We start from the raw sequence: 24,712 nt of genomic DNA on the forward strand, positions 1-24,712 counted from the left end.
CTCTTTTGTGATTTTCTTGATTGGCTGTATTTTAAATTCTGTGAAGTCATGTACAACTTCTGGACACCATTTTCTCCAGCAGGAATTTACTGTTTGGGACTTTTATGGCTTCCATGTTTTTTTCTGTAACAACAGTGGCATCTTCAGTGGAATAATCCTTGTTTTTGAGGTTCTCCTTTTGAGGTCTCCTCCATAGTGTTGACAATCCTTTCTATAGTGTACTGTGTATAATGACCCCCTGATCCAGAGGCTGAATTAGAGACATTGTATTTGGGGACAAATAGACCATTTCAGTGCCTTTGCTGTTGAACTCATCCAGTTCTAGGTGGCCAAAGGCATTGTCAGGTAAATATCAAAAGAACTTTGAAAAGCAGTCCATTACTTGCAAGGTACTTCCTGATTTCCCCTGAAGTCATCAGTGGTACCAATCAAGTAAAAGCATTCTTGTTGTCCCAGCCTTCTTTTTGTACAATGGAAATACTGTCAGCTAATGCTTATCTTTTTCCTTCAAGGCTTGGGGGTTAGTTTTATAGATAATGGCGGTCCTAATCATAAGCTCAACTGCGTTTGCATAAAACAGTGTTTGTTAGTTGATCCCTTACTACCTTAATCCTGGTGTTTGTTGCTTCTCTTCCTTTCTAATAAATGTCCTTTTGACATTTCCCCCTCCCCAGAATAGGGTACTTTTGTTTGCATTAAAAACTTGTTCAAGGGGCGCCTGAGTGGCTCAGTGGATTGGGCCTCTGCCTTCGGCTCAGGTCATGATCTCAGGGTCCTGGGATCAAGCCAGCATCGGATCGGGGCTCTCTGCTCAGCAGGGAGCCTACTCCCCCCACCCCTTTTCCTGCCTCTTTGCCTACTTGTGATCTCTTTCTCTCTGTCAAATAAATAAATAAAAATCTTAAAAAAAAAAAAAAACACAAAATTTGTTCAGGCAGATAACCTTCCTCTTCAGTGTTTTTCTTGATGGTGTCTAGGCACGGTCTGCTCCTTTTGGTTGTCAGAAGCCACTTTTCCTGTTATCTTGACATTTTTTTAGCCAGACCTCTGTAAAAATTACCAAATCATCTTCTGCTGGCTTTTAATTCTCCAGCTTTAGATCCTTCACTTTTTTTTTTTTTTTTTAGGATTTTATTTATTTATTTGACAGAGATCACAAGTAGGCAGAGAGTCAGGCAGAGAGAGAGAAGAGGAAGCAGGCTTCCCGTGGAGCAGACAGCCTGATGTGGGGCTCGATCCCAGGACCCTGGGATCTTGACCTGAGCCGAAGGCAGAGGCTTTAACCCACTGAGACACCCAGGCGCCCCTAGATCCTTCACCTTTTGCTTTAAGTTGTCATATAATCCCTTTGGCTTTTTGTAAACCTTTTTTTAAACAGACTGTTAAGTCTGTACGTATTCCTTTCTTACAGCAGTCCTAAACCCACACAAAAACTGCATTTTTCTTTTCTTTCTTTCTTTCTTCTTTTTTTTTTTTTTTTTTAAGATTTTACTTATTTGACACAGAGAGAGACCGCGAGAGAGGGGATACAAGCAGGGGGTGTGGTAGAGAAAGAAGCAGGCTTCCCGCCAACCAGGGAGTCTGATCATGACCTGAGCCCAATGGCAGACACTTCTACTGAGCCACCCACCCACCCCAAAAACTGCATTTTCAATGTGAGATTAAAAGGTTTTGCACAAAATGGAGCACCTGGGTATCTCAGATGGTTAAGCGTCCCGTTCTTGGTTTTGGCTCAGAGTTGGGAGATTGAGCCCCACATCCATCTCTGCGCTAGGCATGGAACCTGTTTAAGATTCTGTCTCTGCTGGACTCCTGGGTGGCTTAACCAGTTAAGCATCTGCCATCAGCTCAGGTCATGACTTCAGGGTCCTGATATCAAATTCCATAGCAGGTTCCTTGCTCAGCTGGGAACCTTGCCACTCTTCCTGCTTATGTGTGTGTATGCTTGCTCCGGCACACAGGCTCACTCCTGATATTTTAAAAAAAAAAAATCCTCTTCTTCTACTCCAGCTAACTCTTAATAAATAAATTAATTAATTAATAAAAATAAAAACCATTTTGCACCTGCTAATATAGCTATAGTGACAGCTTCGTGGATTTCCTTTTATTTTTTTTTTACAATGGTCCTTACACTTACATTTCGAGATTCATTAATCTTGACTGGCAAGCTGCCACTGTTGGAGATGGGAATCTGTGGTCTGTATCAAGCAGTTTAAATTTTCCTTAGAATATCATGACTTTTCTCTGCTTGTGAGCACTTTCAGCATCACTAGTGGCACTTTGTATGGGTCCTGTGGTGTTCTTCAAGGTTTACAATATTGCACTAAACATAATGAAAAATACACAAGATCTGGGAGATACCACTTTTTACTGCAATACCCAGCTTGCCAGAGAGCCAAACTGCTCATGCAGAGATGATTAGCATCACACACAGCTGTAAATGGATACTTGTAACACTTGAACTCGCCCCAGTTGCAACAAGAGATGGCTATGAAATCATAATATTACAGCATGTACTACATTTAATTTTATGCAGTTATGACTTAATACATTATATTTACTTTTGTTTACATTTCTTTCTGCTAGTGGTGCCATGGAAGGTCTGTAAGTGTGCACCTACGATTTGATAAATTACAACTCTTTCTTTTCAAGTAGTCTCCAAGCCCAGTGTGGAACCAACTCAGGGCTTCAACTCACGACCCTGAGATCAAGAGTCAGATGGCTTAACTGACTGAGCTACCCAGGCACCCCTAAATTTTAACTTTTTATAGTAGATTTGTATGTCTTTTATGGTAGTAAATGATAAACTAGTATCTACATGTATTTTATTCATTAACAACTGTTAATGTTCTTTTTTTTTTTGCTTCCTAGTCTGTGTGGTTTATCTGTTTTTTCAAATTCTTGCAAATCTCCCAAACTTTGTATTGGGAAAAAATCATATAAGTGGACCTGTGCAGTTCAAAACCATGTTGTTCAAAGTTCAACTGTACTCACTTTGTTTTGAGATGTTATTTGATGTTTAGTTTTTAAATGGAATGGGTAAGGCAAATTGGACCACCTTTTTGGGTCAGTCTTGTAGTTTTTAGCCAAAAACCTCATAAAGACCAATAGATAAGCAATATATCTATGTTGGCTTTTCAGATTAACTATGCAGCTTATTTGGAGAATAGCTTCTAACTGGCTGCAGTCTCAAGTAATGCTTTTTGCCATAAAGTCTAAAAAAGATGGGGCACATGGCTGGCTCAGTGAGCAGAGCATGTGATTCTTTTTTCTTTTTTCTTTTTTTTTTTAAGATTTTATTTATTTATTTGACAGACAGAGATCACAAGTAGGCAGAGAGGCAGGCAGAGGGAGAGGAGGAAGCAGGCTCCCTGCTGAGTAGAGAGCCTGATGTGGGGCTCAATCTCAGGACCCTGGGATCATGACCTGAGCCGAAGGCAGAGGCTTTAACCCACTGAGCCACCCAGGGGCCCCGAGCATGCGATTCTTGATCTCTGGATCATGAGTCTGCGCCCCACATTGCATGTAGAGATTACTTAAAGGAAAAAAAATTGTTTTCCAAGTTAAAAAGTTGAGTATTGATATAGTTGCTCCAGCTTTATTTTGGTTAGGATTTGCCTGGCGTATCTTTTTCTATCTCTTAACTTCCAACTTTCTAAGTCCTTGTGTTTTAGGGGTATCACTTGTAATCAGCATATAGTTGGATTCTGTTTTTCTGGAAGCTTCTTAGTACATTTACGTTTCCTGTCATTACTTATCAATCTGTCTTTTTAACTTCTGTTTTCCTGATTTTTCTGACCTGTTTCCCTTGATAAAATTGAAGTTTTCTTACTTTTACCCCCTTTACTATTTCTAGCCTTCTAATAATTACCCTTGGAATTTTAATGTAAATATGCTTAATTTAACAAAGTCCAAAGTTAACTGTATCTTGATTAGTAGAAAGACTCTAGAACACTTGAACTTTGAACGCCCCTCTTCTGTTATACTTGACCATTATAGCTAGCATTTGGCTTTTATCCTTTTTCAGTCTTGCAAACTAGGTTTTTTTGTTGTTGTATATATATATTTTTTATTGCTTAACATTTACTTTCAGATTTCAGACCTTTTTACTGGCATCATTTTCCTTCTTCCCTAAAGCATATGCTTCAGGAATCTGGGACTTTCAGGCCCACAGTAAGAAATACGTTTACTATTGCCACCACTTAAAGCTGAAACAAAAGTTTTACAAGATAGTATTTAGCCTTATGTGAAATATACTCTGTATTTTGCTATTTTTCCCCCTTTTCATGCCTGTTTCAATCTACTAAATTAATGCTGTGATCCATTGGTGAGTCACAATCTGTGATTTCAGAAAATACTGCTTTAGAAAGGTTCTTTTTAATGAATCTGTTGGTAAAACTCTTCATTTCTTCATTTGTGAAAATAGGTCATTTGTTATACGAATGACATATATTTTCTCTCAGCCCACTGAAGCACACTGTCTTACCTTCTGTTGCTTTTGAAACTGCTGTCAAACTGATTACAGGTGATCTTTTTTTTTTCCTGGATATTTTATGATTTGATGGTCTTTTTTCCCTTTGTAGTCTCACTCAGCGTGTTTAGGTGCATATTGTTTATGTAGCCTGTGTGGTATACTTTGTGCCTCCTGTATCTGGAGTTGTCTTACTAATTTGAAAAAATCCTTTCTATCTTTGGATATTTTTCTCATCTATGCTGTCTGTTCTCTTTTTCCTGGGATTCCAGTTATATACGTGTTAATATTCTTACTATATTCTTCATGACTTCTAGACCTCTTTTTCACATTATCTGTTTGCTTGTCTCTGTGCCACATTCTAATAATTTTAGTCTTTACCTCTTTTTGTTTACTACATCTTTTTTAAATTGATATATAATTTACTTACTATAAAACTCACCTTTTTGGGGCGCCTGCGTGACTCAGTGGGTTAAAGCCTCTGCCTTCGGCTCAGGTCATGATCCCAGGGTTCTGGGATCAAGCCCTGCATCGGGCTCTCTGCTCAGTGGGGAGTCTGCTTCCTCCTCTCTCTCTGCCTGCCTCTCTGCCTACTTGTGATCTCTGTCTGTCAAATAAATAAATAAAATCTTAAAAAAAAAAAAAACACCTCACCTTTTTAAAGTATCCATTGGTTTTTAATATATTTTGTAAGTTTGTGCAACCATTGCTACTATCTAATTCCAGAACATTTTTACCTCCCTATGTTTTTTAAATTGTATTTATTTATTTATTTATTTATTTATTTATTTTTATTAAGTAAGCCCAGCACAGAGCCTAGTGCGGGGCTTGAACTCATGACCCTGAGATCAAGACCTGAGCTGAGATCAAAAAGTTGGACAAATGTTTAACCAACTGAGCCATCCAGGCACCTCCCTGCTCACTCCTCTCCACCCCCCCACCCCCAGTTTCTTTTTTGAGCTGTATCTGGTCTACTTTTTTTAATCCATCCTCTAAGTAGCTGATGGATTTTTTTGTTTATTTTTTACAGTTAGCTGTCTCAATTATAAAAGTCTCATTTTGGTCTTTCTATAGTCTACCTAGGTTTTTGTTGTTGTTTTCTGTTTTGTTTTGTTCTGTTTTGTTTTGTTTTTAAGCAGGCTCCACACCCGACATAGGGCTTCGGTTCGTGATCCTGAGATCAAGTCATGCGCTCTACCAGCTGAGCCACCCAGGCATCCCTAGTTTTTTGTTAAGGATTATATTTTAAGAAATTAAGCAATCTGTACACCCAACACGGGGCTTGAATTCACAAGCCCAAGATTGAGAGTCATGTGCTCTTACCAACTGACCCAGCCAGGTGCCCCTGTAGTTTGCCTAGTTTTTAAAATATGTTTAATGTTTGCTCGTTGTTTTAATTCCATTTTATATTTTAAACATTTTATCATTGCTTTGTATTATGTAACAGACTATTCCAGTATCTGAGATTTCGGGTGTCTAAATCTGTTGCTTGTTTCCAATGACTTTCACTTATGGACAGATTAATTTTCTTTCTTTCTTTTTTTTTTTTTAAAGAATTTATTTATTTACTCATGAGAGACAGAGAGACAGAAGCAGGAGAACCAGGCTCCCCGAGGAGCAGGGAGCCTGATGCAGTACTCGATCCCAGGACCCTAGGATCATGACCTGAGCCAAAGGCAGATGCTTAACCATCTGAGCCACCCAGAGTCCCTGTGGATAGATTTATTTTCTCTTCTGTGTGTCTAGTAATCTTTGATTGTAACCCCTGTTTTGTTGATCTTAATCTAGGAAAATGTTAAAGGGAGGATGTTAAACTGGAGGATGCTTTCTGAGAGTGTTTTTTATTTCCTCTGCCAAAATGCAGAGATCCTTGGCTACTCTCCAGCCCAGTTATAGGTTCTTTTATTTATTAATGAGGCTTCTCTAATCTAGCACCCCCATCTTGCTGAAACACCAGACTCCAGTGTCACCCACATGTCCTAAGAAAAGCCCTTGTGCATCACAGCCCTGATTTCCGTTTCAGATGATAAGTTGCTCTGTTTTGTTTTGTAGTGCTTCTTTTGGGGATTATACTTACTTCTGTGGTTTCTACAATGCAATAAAAATTGTGTTTTTTAGGGTACCTGGGTGGTTCAGTCAGTTAAATGTCTGATTTGTGATCTCAGCTCAGTTGTTGATCTCAGGGTTGTGAGTTCAAGCCCAGCATTGGATGTTTTTTTTTGTTTTTGTTTTTTCCCCCCAAAAAATTGTGGTGTTTATTTCTCGTTTGTTTGTTTGTTTGTTTGCCAGGAGTAGGAGTAGGGGATGACACCATAATGCCAAAAAGCAAAGTAAAAATTAAATTCTTTTTGGGGGCATCTGGGTGACTCAGTTGCTTAAACATCTCATTCTTGGTTTCTGCTCCGGTCATGATCTCAGGGTCCTGGGATCCAGCCCTGAGTCTTTGGGCTCCTCACTCCGCAGGTAGTCTGCTTCTCTCCCTCTGCCCCTCCCCTTGCTTGTGTGTGTGTGTGTGTGTGTGTGTGTGTGTACATGCACGCTCTCCTAAATATATCTTAAAAAGACTAATTGAAGACAACTAATTTTTTAAGAGTTTATTTATTTGAGAGAGAAGTTGAGGTGAGAAAGAGAACATGAGTAGAGGAAGGGGCAGAAGAGAGGGAGAAGCAAATAGGGAGCAAGATGCAGGGCTTGATCTCGGGACCCTGAGATCATGACCTGATCTGAAGGCAGATGCTTAATGGACTGAGCCACCCAGGTGTCCCTAAAGATAGCTATTAATTTAGATAATACAGTAAGTTTCCTGAAATCCTTTATCATTAATGGCATCCCATACATGATAAACACATGGATTAATTAATAGTATAAGTTTACTAGATAAGGGGCGCCTGGGTGGCTCAGTGGGTTAGGCCGCTGCCTTCGGCTCAGGTCATGATCTCAGGGTCTTGGGATCGAGTCCCGCATCGGGCTCTCTGCTCAGCAGGGAGCCTGCTTCCCTCTCTCTCTCTCTCTGGCTGCCTCTCTGTCTACTTGTGATTTCTCTCTGTCAAATAAATAAATCTTTAAAAAAAAAAAAAAAAAAAAAAAAAAAAGTTTACTAGATAAAATGCAATGTCTACAAAAAAAGAAATACCAGTACAACCACACACAAATCACCCTGCCACATTGCCACTGTGTTCCATCTTTTATTGGTACCGCTAAATAAGCCCCCTTTTCTCTTTTAGGTAAGACTCCCTCTTTATAACATTCATTTAAATTCTACCAACTTAATTTTTTGTTTGTGTTTTGTGGTTTTTATAGGATTATGTTGACAAAGAGAAGGCAATTGCCAAAGCATTGGAAGACCTCAGAGCCAACTTCTACTGTGAACTCTGTGATAAGCAGTATCAGAAACATCAGGAATTTGACAACCATATCAACTCCTATGATCATGCACACAAGCAGGTGAGGAAATGCTTGCTAACAACAACAAAAAAAAACTTTGTTGTTATAACTATTGAATTTTATAAATGAACCCAAAAAACTTTGTGACTATGGTTTCTTATATCTCTAGTCTTTATCTGAGGTCCATCTGGCTTACCTGATTTTATTTTCAGTGACAGAAGTCCCGACAGACCTTCTGAGAATTTATGTAGAGTGAAGAATTGTGAGCTTTATAAATCTTCATAAAGTTTTTGGCTTTGAATGGTTTCTGTATTTGTGTTTAATTTGGTAGTTAAACTGAGGATCACTAGGAGCTTTGTTTCCCTTTCTCCCTCTTTCCGAACATGTTAATCTTTGAACAATTATCCCAGACTCTGGTCACTTCATCCTCTCTCTCTATATATATTCATGCTTTATTGGCTACTGTTTCCTCTCGGTAGTCAGTTTTGTTATTTGGTATGCCTTGGAAGACAGATAAATCTTGAAAAGAAAAACAGAATTAGATGCTATCTTAACTTGAACAACAACAACAAAAAGCCCTCTGATGCTGCATGTTGAAGAGCTTGCTAAAAAGTGGTTTATACTTTCTTTGCAATCTTTTCTTTTCTTTCTTTTTTTTCTTTCCTTTGTTTAGAAAATAAAATTGTACCTAACTAGTTACACACATAAAGAAGGTAGCAGTAATTCCCCAGGGGGGATTTTGGAAGGAAGAAATGAATCTTTAATTTCTTATAGTACAGTTCTGGCTTACTAAAGAATTTTGAGCCATTTGATTTGGGATGATTTTAGTAGAACTTGCTAAGTCTTTGGATGTTTGGTAGTTGTACTTGTTAAACTTGTAAAATTTATGAGCATTGCTGGAATGCTCTTGTAAGTGGATCTGTTGAACCAATGTTTTTTTTTGACCTTTGCTTTGTCTTTCAACCAACTATAAGATTTCAGTGCACAGGTAAAGGGCAAGTTTTGATTAAGTTTTACCAGCACAAGGATAGTTTGTAAACTCTTATACTTTTTGCAGTAGTTTCTTCCACATTTAACCACACCTAACCAATTTAAGATTCTTCTACTAGTAGAGTTGTATTCAACACATCCTTGAACTTTTTATACACCTTTGGACATTGTTATACTGTCAGTTCTGCTTAATTTGAAGAATTAAAAATTACTATATATATGGCCAAGTTATTTTGGCAATTATCTTACTTTTTCAAAGAATCATGTGTCAAGAAAGAAAGAGTTATAACAGCAAATACTGCTTATCCAGTAACTTCTCAACCTTTTCAGTGTATATATAATTCAAATTTGGGGGGTTATTTTTTATGGAATTAAGAAGGACATTTAACATCTAAACACATAAATGCTTTTTCGGGCTCTTGAGAATTTCTTCAATCATGTGATGGGGACATCTGGGTGGCTTAGCAAGTTAAGCCTCTGCCTTTGGCTCAGGCCATGATCTCAGGGTTTTGGGATCAAGCCCCACATCGGGCTCTCTGCTCAGCAGGGAGCCTGCCTCTCTGCCTACTTGTGATCTTTCTGTCTGTCAAATAAATAAATAAAATCTGTTAAAAAAAGAATTAACTGTGATAGGATGCCTGTCTGGCTTAGTTGGTCAAGTATGTGATTCGATCTAATGGCCATGAGTTCCAGCCCCATACTGGACATAGACATTACTTAAAATTTAAAAAAAAAAATTGTCTGGGAGAAATTAGAAGACTCCAGAAGAAACTTTAGGCACCAAAAGGAATTTTAAAAGGTTACATTTGCAGTTAAAGAGAAATCTCTTGAGTAAAGTTTCTGTTAGGAAAAAATAAATCAGGAAAACTGTCATTCAGACTTGAACAGTGTTTATATTGCTCTTTAAAGGGAAAAAATTCTATCAAAGCAACAGATTTACAAGTTAAATCTGAGCAGAAGTATAGAACTAGTGAAATTCATACTGACAACATTAATGTGGTGGACGACAGTGTTTTAGTGATGTTGCTTTCAACTTTTGAGAGTAGTAGTAATTGTTGCAGCTTTAGTTCTTTTGAATTCGGCATGTTATTCTCCTCTGCACTTTGGGATGACCCACTTCTCTCTCTGCTTTTCTCTTTTATAGTTGTTTTCCACATGGGGAGATGTTGTCCTCCAAGGAACACTTAACACTGCCTGGAGACATTTTTGATTACCACAGTTAGGAGGGTGGTGCTACAGGCATGTAATAGGTAGAGGCCAGGGGTGCTTCTGAACATCCTACAACACACTAGAAAGTTCTTTGCAACAAAGAATTACCTTGCCCAGAATGTCAACAAATGCTGAGGTTGAGAAACCCTGTTCTGTTAGGATTACTGAAAAACTATCAAATACATATGGTATTGTGCTATCATTTGGCCTTTGCTTGGTACAAACAGATAACTATCATTTTAAGTCCCCAGTTGTATTCTAAACTTTTATAAAATACTCATCTAGATGATCCCAAATATTTATTACTCTGGGTTTGTTTGTTTTTGTTGTTGTTGGTTTTTTTAGATTATCATCAAAATGAAAACACAAAAGTGAGGATATCTTATAGGGAACTCATGGATTATCTTTCCATGAATATAGAAATATGTCTATGATCTTTGGTCTAGGAAGAAGTCTTTAGCTGGTATGATTAATGAATGTATGTGAGCTTATTTCTTCACCATGATCAAAAGCCCCTTCCTAGGTATTAAAAAAAGAACAGCAATAGTATGAGTTTATTATTCTGTTTGCTCTTGGAGTGTTCTTTATTTGGTTGAAATGTAATCTTTTTCATCTTTCTTTATACTGCTTTCTTAGTGCAAATAGTAGAATCTTGAAACAGTGCTATAGATATATAAACCAGAAAATGCACAGTACTAAATTTTTTATAGTTCTACTCTTCCCTGTACTTAGAATTTCTAAGGAGCCTTTAATCCCCTTGGTACAACACAGCCAAATAATCCCTAAGAGGAGGGGCGTCCTCTTTTTCATTTCTCTTTGATGGACATGAACTTACCATACAAATGGACCTACCATTTTCCACATTCATGCTCTAAAATCATAAAGACGCCCTGTCTTGTCTTCCAGGAAGGCACACAGGATTATTATGAATCTGAGATAATGGGTAAGTACATTCAACCCTATATGAGTAATCCCTAGTTTGCATCTTCCGCCAAATTTTCACCATTAAAAATTTCCAGAGAAATAATCTATCATGTTAGTGGTAAACTACTAGTATAGACAGGATCATGAACATACCCTTATCTTCATGAAGCACAAATAATCTCTCAGAAGAAGGCTACACGGTCACTCTGATTTGTGGTGATTTGGGAGGAGGGGGGTTGTTATATGCTGCTCACTACTCTAGTTTTTCTCAAATTTTCTAAGATTTTTATGAAGAAAGTCATTAACCCACAAATTTTAAGACCCAGCTGGATCTGCAAAGATGAAAAAGCTCATGAGACATTTTGGCTCTTGTCAGCTGTTTAACCCTCATTTTAAGGTAATAATTTCAGTACATTTTGAAGGGAAGGCCCTTCCATTCCTCAAGAGATAGCCCAGTTTGTGATTCCTTTTTATATAACTCAGTCCTGATATGCCTCAGTGCTTACTGAATATTAGTATCTATCTTCTGGCTTAATTATGGTACAGTCAAAATTACTCTGAAACTACACATTCTTCTTTCTCTACCTCCTCGCATCTTTCATTATTTTGTATATCTAAAAACATGTCTCCTAGTGGATATGACCATGGAAACAATTTTCTTAAGTTTTCATAGGGCCTAAATTTCAAACTGTAAAGAACATTCTCTTTCTTGAAAGTGGCATTTGTAGCAACACAGTAATAGTGCCTTATTTCTAACACTGTTTTTTGTTGTTATTTTTGTTTTGCTTTCTTTGGTACCTTGTTACCTAGTCAGGATTCTCCCAGTCTTACTCTCTTTTATTTGTGGCACTAAGGGTCCTCCTCACCGGCTTCCAGTACATAAGCCAGAGATCACAATTGTCCCATAGATGTATCTTGTCTGGCCTTTGCAGTATTAGATTTTTTTCCCTTTAATTTTGGTTGGTTCCCGGCTTTTAAGATGAGATTTTACATAATTCAAACTTACCTTGAAAAATTGAAATAATCTAAGAACACTGGGCCTACATTTTAATACAACAATTTGTTAAAGCTGAATAGTTGTTATCTCTTCAGACAGGCACATGCTAACGTTCTGTTATCTGTGGTTCCACATAATCTTTGCTCTTATGTCAAGTTGTATGACTCATAACTGTCACATCCCTCTAGACATTTGGGTTTGTGACCCAGGCCCGTACCTTCATTTTCTCTCCACACAGGCATTCTAATTGACACTGGGAAAGTAGCACATTGAAAAGCTACCTCCTTCTTCCTCTTTAAGGGGCCAACTTTGCAGTTTGAGAACTACCTGAGGTAGTCTGATCCAGTTACCAAAATCTGGTACAGTAAAGCAGCTTTGAGAAATTCTTTTTGCTTGCATAAAAAAACCAGTGTCTTGGTCAGAGGAGAGAATCCTTTCAGTCTGCCTCTACTTTCTGCTAACATCGGTTCAGTATGAGACTTCTTTTAGGTTTTTTTGAAAACACTGAAATCTCATTTAGTACCATGTCTGTTTCAACTGTATAAGTAGCTGTTTTATGAGCTTTAAATAGCTGAACTAAAACAGAGTAAGCCTGTAGCAGCCATCAGTGACTTCTCTACAAAATGGAATCTACTACTGCATAATTTAGTTAACTTTGTCTAAACTGTTACAATTACTTTTTGACAGCATTGCTTACTTTTAGTTGACTGTGACAATATCAAGTAATATGTATTACTAAGGAACAGAGATTTTAGAGTTTTCCTCATTATTCAAAAATGAAATAGGGATGCCTGGGTGGCTCAGTTGGTTGGATGACTGCCTTCAGCTCAGGTCATGATCCTGGAGTCCCAGGATCGAGTCCTGCATCGGGCTCCCAGCTCCATGGGGAGTCTGCTTCTCTCTCTGACCTTCTCCTTGCTCATGCCCTCTCACACTGTCTCTCTCTCAAGTAAATAAATAAAATCTTAAAAAAAAATGAAATAGGTTCTCAATTGAAATAAGGTCCGAGAAATTCCTTGGTAATGGAAGGAATAATCATTTTTGGACTTCACATGGCCTTCATTCAAGTTTGGAGTCCCTTTCCACTTGAAGATTCACTGTTTATTGGTTGCATTTTGCCTCTCAAGATCTTTACTGCATTTGATCCTTTGTATGCTTGGTACATAGGGCATCAGGATAGTAAGCATATCAAAACCAATTGGACCTCTGGCAAGCCACTGTAGATTTGAGGAAATTCAGACTGAGTTCTCTTTTTTTGGTGCTACTTTGATATTCAGGGCAAGGGAAACATGAAAGTAAATTTTTAAAAGGCAATTTAAAAAAAAGTAAAATTGAAAAATAATTCTGGGGCTAAAATTAAAAAGAAAATGAATCCTTCTAAAAGAAATGAAACCACAGGGGCCCCTAGCTAGATCAGTTGGTGGAGCATACGACTCTTGATCTTGAGGTTGTGAATTTGAGCTTCACATTGGGCATCAAGCTTATTTTTAAAATAACTTAAGAAGTGAAACCATCAAGACTAGATACCAATGAAGATATTCTACACATACCTGTATTTCATGTGTTTATGAAATGTTTATCCTTAGAAAACCATAAATTGATAATTGTAAAGTCATGAAATAGATTAGGAAAACCATGAAGTATTTATGAATCCTAACGCTTCATGAATGTTGACTTAAATAGCATATGTCACTTCTGAAGAGATTATGCTTACAGAAGCAAAGCAAATGTGAAAAGAGGAATGCATCTAAGAATCTGAGCATATTAACCTGTAGCAGGGAGATGAAAGTTTGTACCACTGTGTATGTTATTTTTCTTTGGGACTATTTTGCTTAGTATAAGAGAATTGACATCATTTGGCTAGTCTTCCAAAACCTGGGCATGTTTTGAGCCTTTTCACTTGTTGAATCTTACATGCTAACTACCACAGCTTTTCTTGGTGGTAGACTTCTTACATCCAGCTATCACAATCTAGTTAACCTTGGAAAACTGTTTCTCTTTAGGGAAACTGTCTGCTTTTGTGAGCAGACAGGGATGACCCTAAACAGACCCTTTGGGAACTTAGTTTGCTAGTAAACCCTATATTTTCTTAGGAATTTCTAACTCCGTTCTTTTTTTTTTTTTTTTTTTTTTAAGATTTTATTTATTTATTTGACATAGAGAGTTCACAAGTAGGTAGAGGCAGGCGGGGGGGGAGGAACAGGCTCCCTGCTGAGCAGAGAGCACTATATGGGGCTCGATCCCAGGACCCTGAGATCATGACCTGAGCCGAAGGCAGAGGCTTTAACCCACTGAGCCACCCAGGCACCCCTCTAACTCCGTTCTTTATCTTGGCACACTTTCCCAGTATGAATAAAAATGATTCTACCCTATTTATGTTCTATGCTTTTCAGCCTGTTTTCTGCCCCTGTACGTTTGTATTTATCAGAGTCGTGCAGTGTGGTGGAGATTCTTGCATGAGGGCTGTATGTTCTATTGTAGTCTGAAAAGGTAAAGCAGCCTAAGAAACAATGATAAGTCTGTGAGTGACAGTGCTGAAAAGAGCTCTGAACTGAGATGCTGCTGTTCTGTTTGCAATAAGCCTAAGCTGTTCTTAGGAATTATGCTCCTTTAAATTCTACAGTGAAAGCATACCTTTGCCTTCAGTTATGATCTGGAAGGCTATGTAGATATATATGGATATATATAATATATATCTATATATAGATACATTTTTTTAAAGGTTTTTTTTTAATCTACTTGAGAGATCTTGCGCATGGGGTGGGGGGGTGGGGGCAGAAGGAGAGTAAGAGAGAGAACCTCAAGGAGACTCCACACTGAGCACCGAGTCTGACATGGGGCTTAGTCCCATGACCCTGAGATCATGACCTGAGCCAAAATGAAGAGTTGGACTTCCAACCTACTGAGCCACCCAGGCACCCCATATATAGTAATATTTAAAACTCATTACCCGCAAAACCACAATGGCATACCATTTCACACCCATTAGGATAGTCAGAATTAAAAGACACAGTAACATATGTTGGAGAGGATATGAAAAAACTGGAACACTCCTACATTGCTAGTGGAGTTGTAAAATGGTCTGGCCCCTCTGGGAGACAGTTCGGCAGTTTGTCAAAATGTGTTAAATATAGAGTTTACCGTATGACCAGCATATACTCAAGAAAAATGAAAATATACATGCATAAGAAATGAAAATACATGTGCACAAATAAATGTGCGTAAGAGGGGCGCCTGGGTGGCTGAGTTGTTATCCCAGGGTCCTGGAATTGAGCTCAGCATTGGGCTCCCCACTCAGCAGAAAGCTTGCTTTCTCCCCCTCTCATTCCATCTGCTTGTGTCCCCGCTCTTGCTGTCTCTCTGTCAAAAAATAAATAAAATCTTTATTTTTTAAATGTGTATTAGATTGTTCATAGTATCCAAAAAGTGGAAACAGCCCATATACGTACCAGTTGATGAATGGATGAACAAAATGTGGTACATCTGTACAATAGAATATTATTCAGCAGTAAGAAAGAATGACTTACTGATACATGTAGCAGGCACGAACCTCGAAAGTGTTATGCTAAGTCAAAGAAACCAGTCACAACCCCCCCATGTTGTATGATTTTATTTATATAAAGAGTTTAGAATAAGCATGTCTGTAGAGAGCATATATTAGGTTTCCAGGAACTGGGTAGAAAGGGGTAATGGTGATTGACTGCTAATGAGCATGGAGCTTCCTTTGGGAGTAATGGAAATGTTCTAGAATTAGATAGTGTTAATGGTTGCACAACTCTGAGAAACCCACTAAATTTTACAGTTTAAATGGGTGAATTTTATGCTATGTGAATTGTATCTCAAAATTATTTTTAAAACTTCATGCAGTTTAAAATTTGGTGGTGGTGATGGTGACTATATGTACATATACATAGGTGTGTGAAAAAAACGGTAAAGGATGCACCCTGCTTCTGCAGAAATATACCATGTTTTAAGGCATTTTGCTGAATTCCTGAATATATTGAAACGAATATTTAATAATAGCTTTATGACATATTAATTTGTTATTTACCAAATTATATTAATAGTGATTGTGTTGCAAAATAATTGGGCATAAATGGTAAGTATTTCATAACTGACTAACTAGGACTACTCTTAGCCAGCAAGAAAGAATGTATGCTACTCTGCTTTCCTCTGATGTTTTCAGTATCTATGATCAGCATTAATGTTTAGTTTTCTGTTACCAAACATTTGGTTTTCTCTGTTACTTAACATTTATTGTCATAGCTTACTGATGAACATGTGCTAAAAGAAAGAATTTACATCTAATGTTCAGTAACTTGGATTTCCTTAATCATTCAGCTACAGTCTTCCTTCCCTGAGTAGTTTATACTTGGGCTTTCTGTGTTCTTTCCTGGTCTTTTTCTTTCCTCACCACATAGTGATGTTCTGGATGGTCTCATTCAGAAGTATCAAACATCAAAGACTTTGCATTCGGGAAACCTGGACAAGTAATAGCTAGCATGATTACTCCCCTTTGGGAAGGGAGAAGAGATTGATGTTGTATCATGAGAAAGAGGAAGGGAACTGGGGAAAAGAGGGCATGGATTTGGGGTATGCAGGATTGATGACTGGGGAAAGGGAGTGGTTGAGGTTCAGAAAAAGCTGAATTGGGCTCAGTGGGTGGAGCGTATGACTCTTGATCTCAGTAGAGATTACTTTAAAAAACAACAACAAAAAACAACTGGATTATACTTAGCCAGAAAAAGAGATTGAGGTGGGAACAATTTCTTTGCTGTTCCCTGTTTCTGTTCATAACCGACAAATAATACATAAAGTATTTGCATTCCCTTTCTCAACAACTCATTACCAAACTGAAACCAGTTTGGTAAATGTTTATTGATTATTTCTTTTGTGCCGTGGACAACAGTATGTGATTGCAGGGTTAGTACAAAGGAAGACTAAGCTTGGGTCCCTGTTCTGGGAGAGTGGGGTTGTTTGGTAAGAGGAAGAAACTGGATAATCTTTTGACCCTAACAAGACAAAATCAGGTTTTCTCTTTAGAGTTGAGTAAATATTAGAACCTGGGATTTTTAGTGGCAATAGGAAATACTCTCTGTTTTCTGATGTCTCAAATTCCCTTAATCTGAAAACAGTAGCCTGTTTTTCTTTAAATTGAGGTAATAGATTTAAAATACTTGAGAGGGGTGCCTAGGTGGCTCAGTCGGTTAAATGGCTGCCTTCGGCTCAGGTCATGATCCCAAGGTCTTGGATTGAGCCCCACATCAGGCTTCCTGCTCAGTGGAGAGCCTGCTTTTCCCTCTCCCTGCTGCTCTGCCTGCTTGTGCTCTCTCTCTCTCTCTGTCAAATAAAAAAATACGATCTTTTTTAAAAAAATAAATAAAATACTTGAGAAAGACAATAGATTTATTTCTAGTAGATTATACCCAGATACTTAAAAAAACAAAACAAAAACCTACAGCATCGATTTTTGTTAGAAAAAAATAGCAACAAAAGATGCAAAAAATATTTTATTAATTCAGACCCATATTTTGTTGCTGGGGGAAATTATGTGCAGATGTATCTGTGTCATTCATTCCTGGGTCAAACAGTGTCACCCCTTGCTATTGTACTGCACATTATTGATAATGTAAGCAAATTTATCACCCACATTAAAAACCTGGTAAGATTTACCAGATTCTCATTTCTCTGGTTTAATTTGTTCAGATTTGGGCAGTGGAGCCAAAATTTGTCTGTAGTGGACATTTTGCTGCCAGCACAGTGCTATGTAGGCTGTGTTTAAGAACTGGAATGTCATTTACATTGAAGTGGTCTTCAGCTCAAAGAGCCATGGTTACGTTGATGAGTATTTCAAGAGCTAGATTATTTAAGGTGTGTCTCCCCCATGTTGGTCTTTTGGGAAATTTAATGAAAACGCTGGCTAGCATGTATTGAGAATCAGTGAGAAGTGGCCATTTTGTTCTGTGCTGCAAATGTATACTTTTTTTGAAACATGCTATTGGTTTTTCAGAGCAGGATCTTCAAATTCTTTCATTTTGAATGGTGTTCGGCCTCCCTTTTCTTTGAATGAAATATTGTCCAGCTAAAAATGTATTACATGGCTTAAATTTTTACTTGTATAGTTCAGTGAAGAAGCAATGTTATTAGCAACACTTCAGAAAGCGTACTTTATAATTTTCAGAGATAAGGACATAGTTGAAGTTAGCTTTGGTGATTAAATATGTCCCCTCAGATCAGTCTGTGTCCCAGTTTGGATTCTAACATGAATTTTTTTCTATGCATGGAGTGAAATTTGCTCAGCTTTCAAAACATTTTGGATTGATGGCACATGGACAATATTTGGTCTCCTTATGCGAACTCTGTCTCTGACAGGCAGGTACTCTGTTCCCCTCTATTCTTACCTTGAAGATGTTACCTGAAATTGTGTTCCTCTTTAGAATTCAAGAGGAAAGTAAAAGTATAGGACCCCGAGAGAATTTCATATGAACATTCAGTTGAAAATGAGCCAGGCTTTTGGAATATACTAGCCAACTTTGGAAAATCCAATTCTGAATTAGGGACTTTTTATCTTTACAAAAATTACTTTTTTTTTTTTAAGATTTTATTTATTTATTTGACAGAGAGAGAGATCACAAGTAGGCAGAGAGATGGGCAGAGAGAGAGGGGAAACAGGCTCCCTGCTGAGCAGAGAGCCCGATGCGAGACACGATCCCAGAACCCCAAGATCATGACCTGAGCCAAAAGCAGAGGCTTAACCCACTGAGCCACCAAAAATTACTTTTTATATAGGAATTGAGAACTTTCTGATTCATACCCCCCCAATTTGGCCTAATTCTTTCTTATTTATTTGTTTGTTTGTTTGTTTATTTTAAAGAAATCTCTAGGGGCACCTGGGTGGCTCAGTCAGTTAAGCATCTGACTCTTGATTTTGGCTCAGGTCTTGATCTCAGGGTTGTGAAATTGAGCCCGAGTCAGGCTCCACGCATAGCGTGCTAGCCACCTTAAGATTTTCTCTCCCTCTACCCCTCTCTATTTCTCTCTCTAATAAAAATAATAATAATAAAGTAATCTCTGCACCCATCATGGATGCATGACCCCATGACCCCCAGATCAAGAGTGGCATGCTCTACCAACTGAGCCAGCTAAGCACCCCTGGCCTAATTTTGTCCAGAAGTGAGGGGCTTAACATTTTAGGTTTTTTGATTCTCTAAAGAATGACACTTCTTTATTGGATGAGAATAATAGCTAGGAAAACGATATGTGTTATATTAACTTGACATTGTCCCTAGTAGAGTCATGAAAATTATCAGGGGTGCCTGAGTGGTTCAGCATTTGACTCTTGATTTCAGCTCAGGTCATGATCTCAGGGTTTTCAGATCACACCCCACCTCCAGCTATGCGGTGGATGTGGTACCTCCTTAAGATTCTCCCTCCCTCTCTTAGAAAAAAAGAAAAGAAAATATTTCTGCCCCTCTCTCTGTTTTCTCCCTCTCTTAAAAAAAAAAAAAAAAAAAATTTTTTTCATGTCAAACTTTTCTACAAATGGTCAAAAAGTTATTTGGGGGAAAAAATTAAGGGTCCAGTGTTTAAGCCGAATTATTCACCAGGCATTTACCAGACACTTTCTGTAGACTTACTACTGTTCTATACACTTTAGGGTTGATTATAAATGTCAGCTATCTGAGCCTCATGTTGAGTGTAGAAGATTACTTTAAAAAATTTAAATTTAGGGGCGCCTGGGTGGCTCAGTGGGTTAAAGCCTCTGCCTTCGGCTCAGGTCATGATCCCGGGGTCCTGGAATCGAGCCCCGCATTGGACTCTCTGCTCAGCGGGGAGCCTGCTTCCTCCTCTCTCTCTCTCTCTGTCTCTCCTGCCTACTTGTGATCTCTGTCTGTCAAATAAATAAATAAAATCTTACAAAAAAAAACTTTTTAAATTTAAGGGGCGCCTTTGTGGCTCAGTGGGTTAAAGCCTGCGTTCCACCCTCTCTGCCTGTCTCTCTGTCTACTTGTGATCTCTGTCTTTCAAACAAATAAAATTTTTAAAAAAATTTTTAAATTTAGGGGCACCTGGGTTGCTTAGTGGGTTAAAGCCTCTGCCTTCAGCTCAGGTCATGATCCCAGAGTCCTGGGATCGAGCCCCCCATCGATCTGCAGAGCAGAGAGCCTGCTTCCTCTTCTCTCTCTGCCTGCCTCTCTGCCTACTTGTGATCTCTGTCAAATAAATAAATAAAATCTTCCCCCAAAAAAAAAAATTTTTTTTTTTCAATTTAAAAAAGTGGGGGCTCAGCTCTGTTGGTAGAGCATGGGACTCTTGATCTTGGGGTTGTGAGTTCGAACCCCACGTTGGGTGTAGAGATTACTTTAAAAATAAAATGTAAAAAAATCAGCTATAGTCTCTGCCCCAGATAAAAAGGAAGAGACAGTATTAAACACTTTAGACATGCAGCGTGCTTTTTATTTTGACACTTAACCTCATAAATCTGTTGCCAGAATGGCTCTGTTTCTCTAATGGGGGAACTGGAGCCTCAGAGAGATGAAATCACATGGCTGGTGATGAATGAATTTGGACACAAGTCTTTCTGACTCTGAAACTACACACAGTTGAGTTAGTGCCAAGTATTTTGGTGGCTAGATGAGTACTAAGACAGTTCAGAAAGAATAAAATTTTATAAGGTACGAGTAGAGATTTTGTGAGGGGAATTTAGTTTGACCTTGGGTAGGAAGGAAAGACTTGGAATTAGGAATCCATTTTTATCATCAAAATGCCCTCATCTGGGAGACCTCAATACACATTTGAGTTTGGGAGAGTTGCCAAGCCCCATGTTTAAGGTTTGGGTTAGAATTCTGGAGTTCCTAGTTTTACATTGAGACACCAGACTTTAAAGTTCGTAAAGGTACGGGGCACCTGGCTGGCTCAGTTGGTAGAGCATGTGGCTCTTGATCTTGTGGTTGTGAATTTGAATCCTGCACTGGGTGTAGAGATTACTTAAATCTTTTTAAAAAGATAATAATAAAGTTTGCAAAGGTGATTTAGGAATGTTTGCTACACCCCATATAGGTGTATATCTTTGCCTAGAATGGGGCTATAACTCGGATTTGTTTTACTGATACCGCATTTTCTTCCCTCCCTACAATTACGTTGTGGTAGGAATTTGAGGTAGGGCATCTTCAGGAAGATGTGGACATAGTTTTATCCCTTCAACTTCAAGGTTGCATCAAGTGGTTACTGAATGACTGGAAAACCTAACCTCTGTCTGACTCAGCCTGGAAACTCCAGGCTTTGATAAAATGCTCATTCTTTTACACAGTGTCCTTTAGGGGTAACCCTCTCGGGTCCCCTCCCTTCTCAGGAACTTTGTACTATCACTTTGTAATAACTCAATAAACCTTGGTTTGCTGCCTACCAAATTTTATTATTATAATAATAATAAAAATAAACAATGTCCTTTAGTTTGGGAAATAACTCCTAACTAAAAGTAATGAAATATTTGTAAGAAGAAAGGAAACGATGAGGCTCAGGGAGATTTTACAGGCCTGGGGGGTAGCTAGAGAGAAGATGGCAGATATGAGAAAAACATGTTCTATTTAAATTTCAGCTAGAAAACTTGGTAAATGTTTGGCGCAGAGAAAAACTAGGTTTGTAGCCTGAAATAATCATATAATAGTCCTGACAGGCTCTTTCTGCCTCATTCCCCTTGAAAGGAGGAAATTGAAATTCATACTTATTCAAAATAATTGATTCGCCATCTTAAAGAGGTTTTTAAGAAGTCTTAATTCTGGATAGCCAGCTTCAGTAACATAGTTTGCCGGCTGTTGGTTACTTGAACATTCCCAAAATAAAGGTAAATGAAAATAAGATTGACTGTTTTTAGGTAGCAGTGGTCTTTCCTGAAATTCTATTAACTGTTTTTCCTGAATTCAGATAGGTCTGTTTATCTAGGAGAGATTATTACTGTGTCAGTCTGTGTGTATGTACACATATATGTGTTGTACAGGTGCTTCCCTTCTCCCCGACCCTTTTAGAGTTGATGGCTTTGTCCCTGATTGTTCAGTATAATAGTTTGCAGATTCACTAAGAGAGCCTGTGTAGTAATGCTTGCTTTATTTTTTTTTTCTCTTTCACTCTTGTTTTATTTTTACTTTTTTTTCTTTGTGATGTGACATTTTCAGCTGATGTATTGAAAGCAAATCCTTCTAATTTGGGAGCCCAGATCACAAGAGTGAGTTTTTCTACTAGTGTCTTTAGCTGTATACCTTTTTTTGTGTGTGTCTTTTCACCCTTTTCCCCCTCCCAATTCAAAAGATTTCAAAACACATTTCATAAATATTAGATAAGAAAAAATCCTCTGTCTGTTGAACATCATGCCCTTCCACAAAGCAATGTCCACTTTATATTGGGTCAAATTCCTTTTCCTAATGCTATTATAAAAGCATAGGCTAATGTATGTGTTTTGTTTTGGTTTGTTTTCTATATTATCTAGTACGTTGGAAATAATTTTAGTTCTGTCTTCATTGCAGATATGTCTGGACTTTGTCACCAGTGTGTCATAGCACTGTTCTTTTTTTGGTTGTTGTTGTTTTGTTTTGTTTTGTTCTGTTTTTAAGGAAAATTATATAGAAGTTTCTGAGAATGAAAAACCATTCTTTATCAGGATTTTAAGCAATAAATTCTCTGACTTATCTCTATTTTCCCTCCTCATCCCCTGGATGTTCCTCTCAGGGCCATGACGGAATGAAAGAGCAATACACATTACTCTCTCATTTCAGCAGACTGACCAGACGCAAGTGGTCAGACTGCTGAGCTCTGAACATGCGAGCATTGGAAGATGGTTGGTTTCATAGTCAAAGGAAAACTGTTCATGCTGAAAAGAAATCACAGCACCTTTTTATGGTGAAATAAAAGTATGCTTTCTATTTGCTATTTTGATGCAAATCAGCTCCCCATGTAAGCTGTACATTGCTTTCTAAGATCTTACACCTGGGTAATTTTCTGTACTAGCCTAACCCCTTTCTGTTCTCTTTGGCTTGTGTTATTACAGTTTATCTCATGTTCTGTTTGTCTAGTTTTGCATCCTGAAGGAGCAGGTGATTAAATAGTCCCTTTTCTTTCCTCCTAGTGTTCTAAAATTTGCTTGTTGCTTCCGAAATCATTTAATTTTGCCCCATAAAGCAAATGGTATGCTGTCCTAATTAGAAATGCAGGTATTCCAAGTGTCTTATCCAAAGTAATCAGCCATTGTGTTTTCAATTACTATCAGAATATAACAGTGTATTCTACGCTAGCACTGTAACCACTGATTGAGGTAAATATCCTAAAGGCCTTGTTTTCAGGACCTCCAAATTATTCTAAAACACCCACCCTCTATTTCTATTTTTTTGTTACCCCAGAGATTGAAAGATCTTAAGCAGAGAGAGTTTGCTCGAAATGTCTCTTCAAGATCCCGTAAAGATGAGAAGAAACAGGAAAAAGCCCTTCGGCGGCTCCATGAATTGGCAGAACAAAGGAAACAAGCTGAATGGTGAGGATATTTTCTCTCAGAGGGTTCTACAGATAGTTTTAATCCTTAAGAATTAAGAATTATAGTCCTTATTAGTAAATCTTTCATACTGAAAGCCTATCTATTATTACAGTATAATATACTGATTTTATGAATATACACTTCTGAGGCCGGATCCTGTCTGTGTGACTTCAGCTATCTAAGCTTTATGCCTCAGTGTCCCTATCTATAAGATGGGAGATGATAATAAGAGTTTACTTGTTGCATTCGTTTTGGGGAGTGATTATCTTTACATCAGAAGTGCCTTGTAGAAGATGTTCAGTGAATCAATAAATTATAAAAATATTATTGTTCCCATTCTCCAACCTGTGTTTTATAGAAAAGGACATATATCCCAGTATTCTTTTTTATAACTAAACAGTATGGGGCAGAGACTCAAGTCAACTTTCTTTTAAGTACTGTACAGTCTGTGCTAATCACTGAGTTTCACTAGGGAATTCTATCAGTTTATTTCTCTGCAGCTTCCTGCATTCTTGAGTTTTCTTTTTAATCTTCCTTCATGATTCTTGATGATTATCAATTTGGGGGCTGGTATTTAGCCTTTGGTGGAATTTACTCCACCTAAGGCTGAATTTCTAAGCAACTAGTCTTGGGGGACCCAGTCTTTGAGCATCTGAGGATTCATGAAGTATGTGCCTCAATCAGAAAGACTTAGCCCCCATGTTTGTTTTTAATGGCTGCCCAGGACCAAAGGAAGGAACTGGCTATAGGGGAAAGAGAAACTATGATTGTGTCCTTCAAAAGTTCACAGCCAAGTTCCTGGACTTACTAAGTTACTAAATTCATTTTTGTCTCAAGATCCCTTTTGTTTGTTTGTTTGTTTGTTTAACTTATTTACTTCTCTAGCATTTTCAAGGAGAGAACACATAGTTTTGAAGAAAGTTTTGAAACAGAATTAACCAGTGAGCTCCAATGTTGAGTTAAGCTGCCTATAAACTGGTTCTGATTCCTTCTTTGGCAGCTTTTTAATATCATAACGCATTCCTCTTGGGCATATTGCGAGGGCAAGTATACCTCTATAAAAAGTATATACCAGGTCACTTTCTAATTTGGGGCATATTTTAATATATGTTTTTCTTCAGAGGTGACTTGTAGTTCTCAGTTTTATAAGTAAGCAGTTTAAAGATGACCAAGTAATCTCTTGAGAAAGTAAAAGAAGGTTTTGACCCATCATCAG

General features: G+C 38.0%; 1 protein-coding gene across 8 annotated transcripts in view; it reads left to right on the plus strand.

Annotated features, from left to right (window-relative positions):
• The window catches only part of GPATCH8 (G-patch domain containing 8), a 114,185-nt gene that overhangs the window by 81,469 nt on the left and 8,004 nt on the right, over window positions 1-24,712 (plus strand). For 7 of the 8 annotated variants that reach the window (XM_059150214.1, XM_059150217.1, XM_059150215.1 and 4 more), the window contains 2 exons: window positions 7,772-7,915; window positions 23,366-23,496. In XM_059150214.1, the coding sequence (XP_059006197.1) occupies window positions 7,772-7,915; window positions 23,366-23,496 (275 nt within the window). Of the gene's footprint in view, window positions 1-7,771; window positions 7,916-20,257; window positions 22,198-23,365; window positions 23,497-24,712 lie in introns of those variants that run through there. The other variant, XM_059150222.1, reaches the window with a different exon arrangement.

The sequence above is a fragment of the Mustela lutreola genome, chromosome 15, assembly GCF_030435805.1.
Source record: "Mustela lutreola isolate mMusLut2 chromosome 15, mMusLut2.pri, whole genome shotgun sequence".
Taxonomy (NCBI): Eukaryota; Metazoa; Chordata; class Mammalia; order Carnivora; family Mustelidae; genus Mustela; species Mustela lutreola.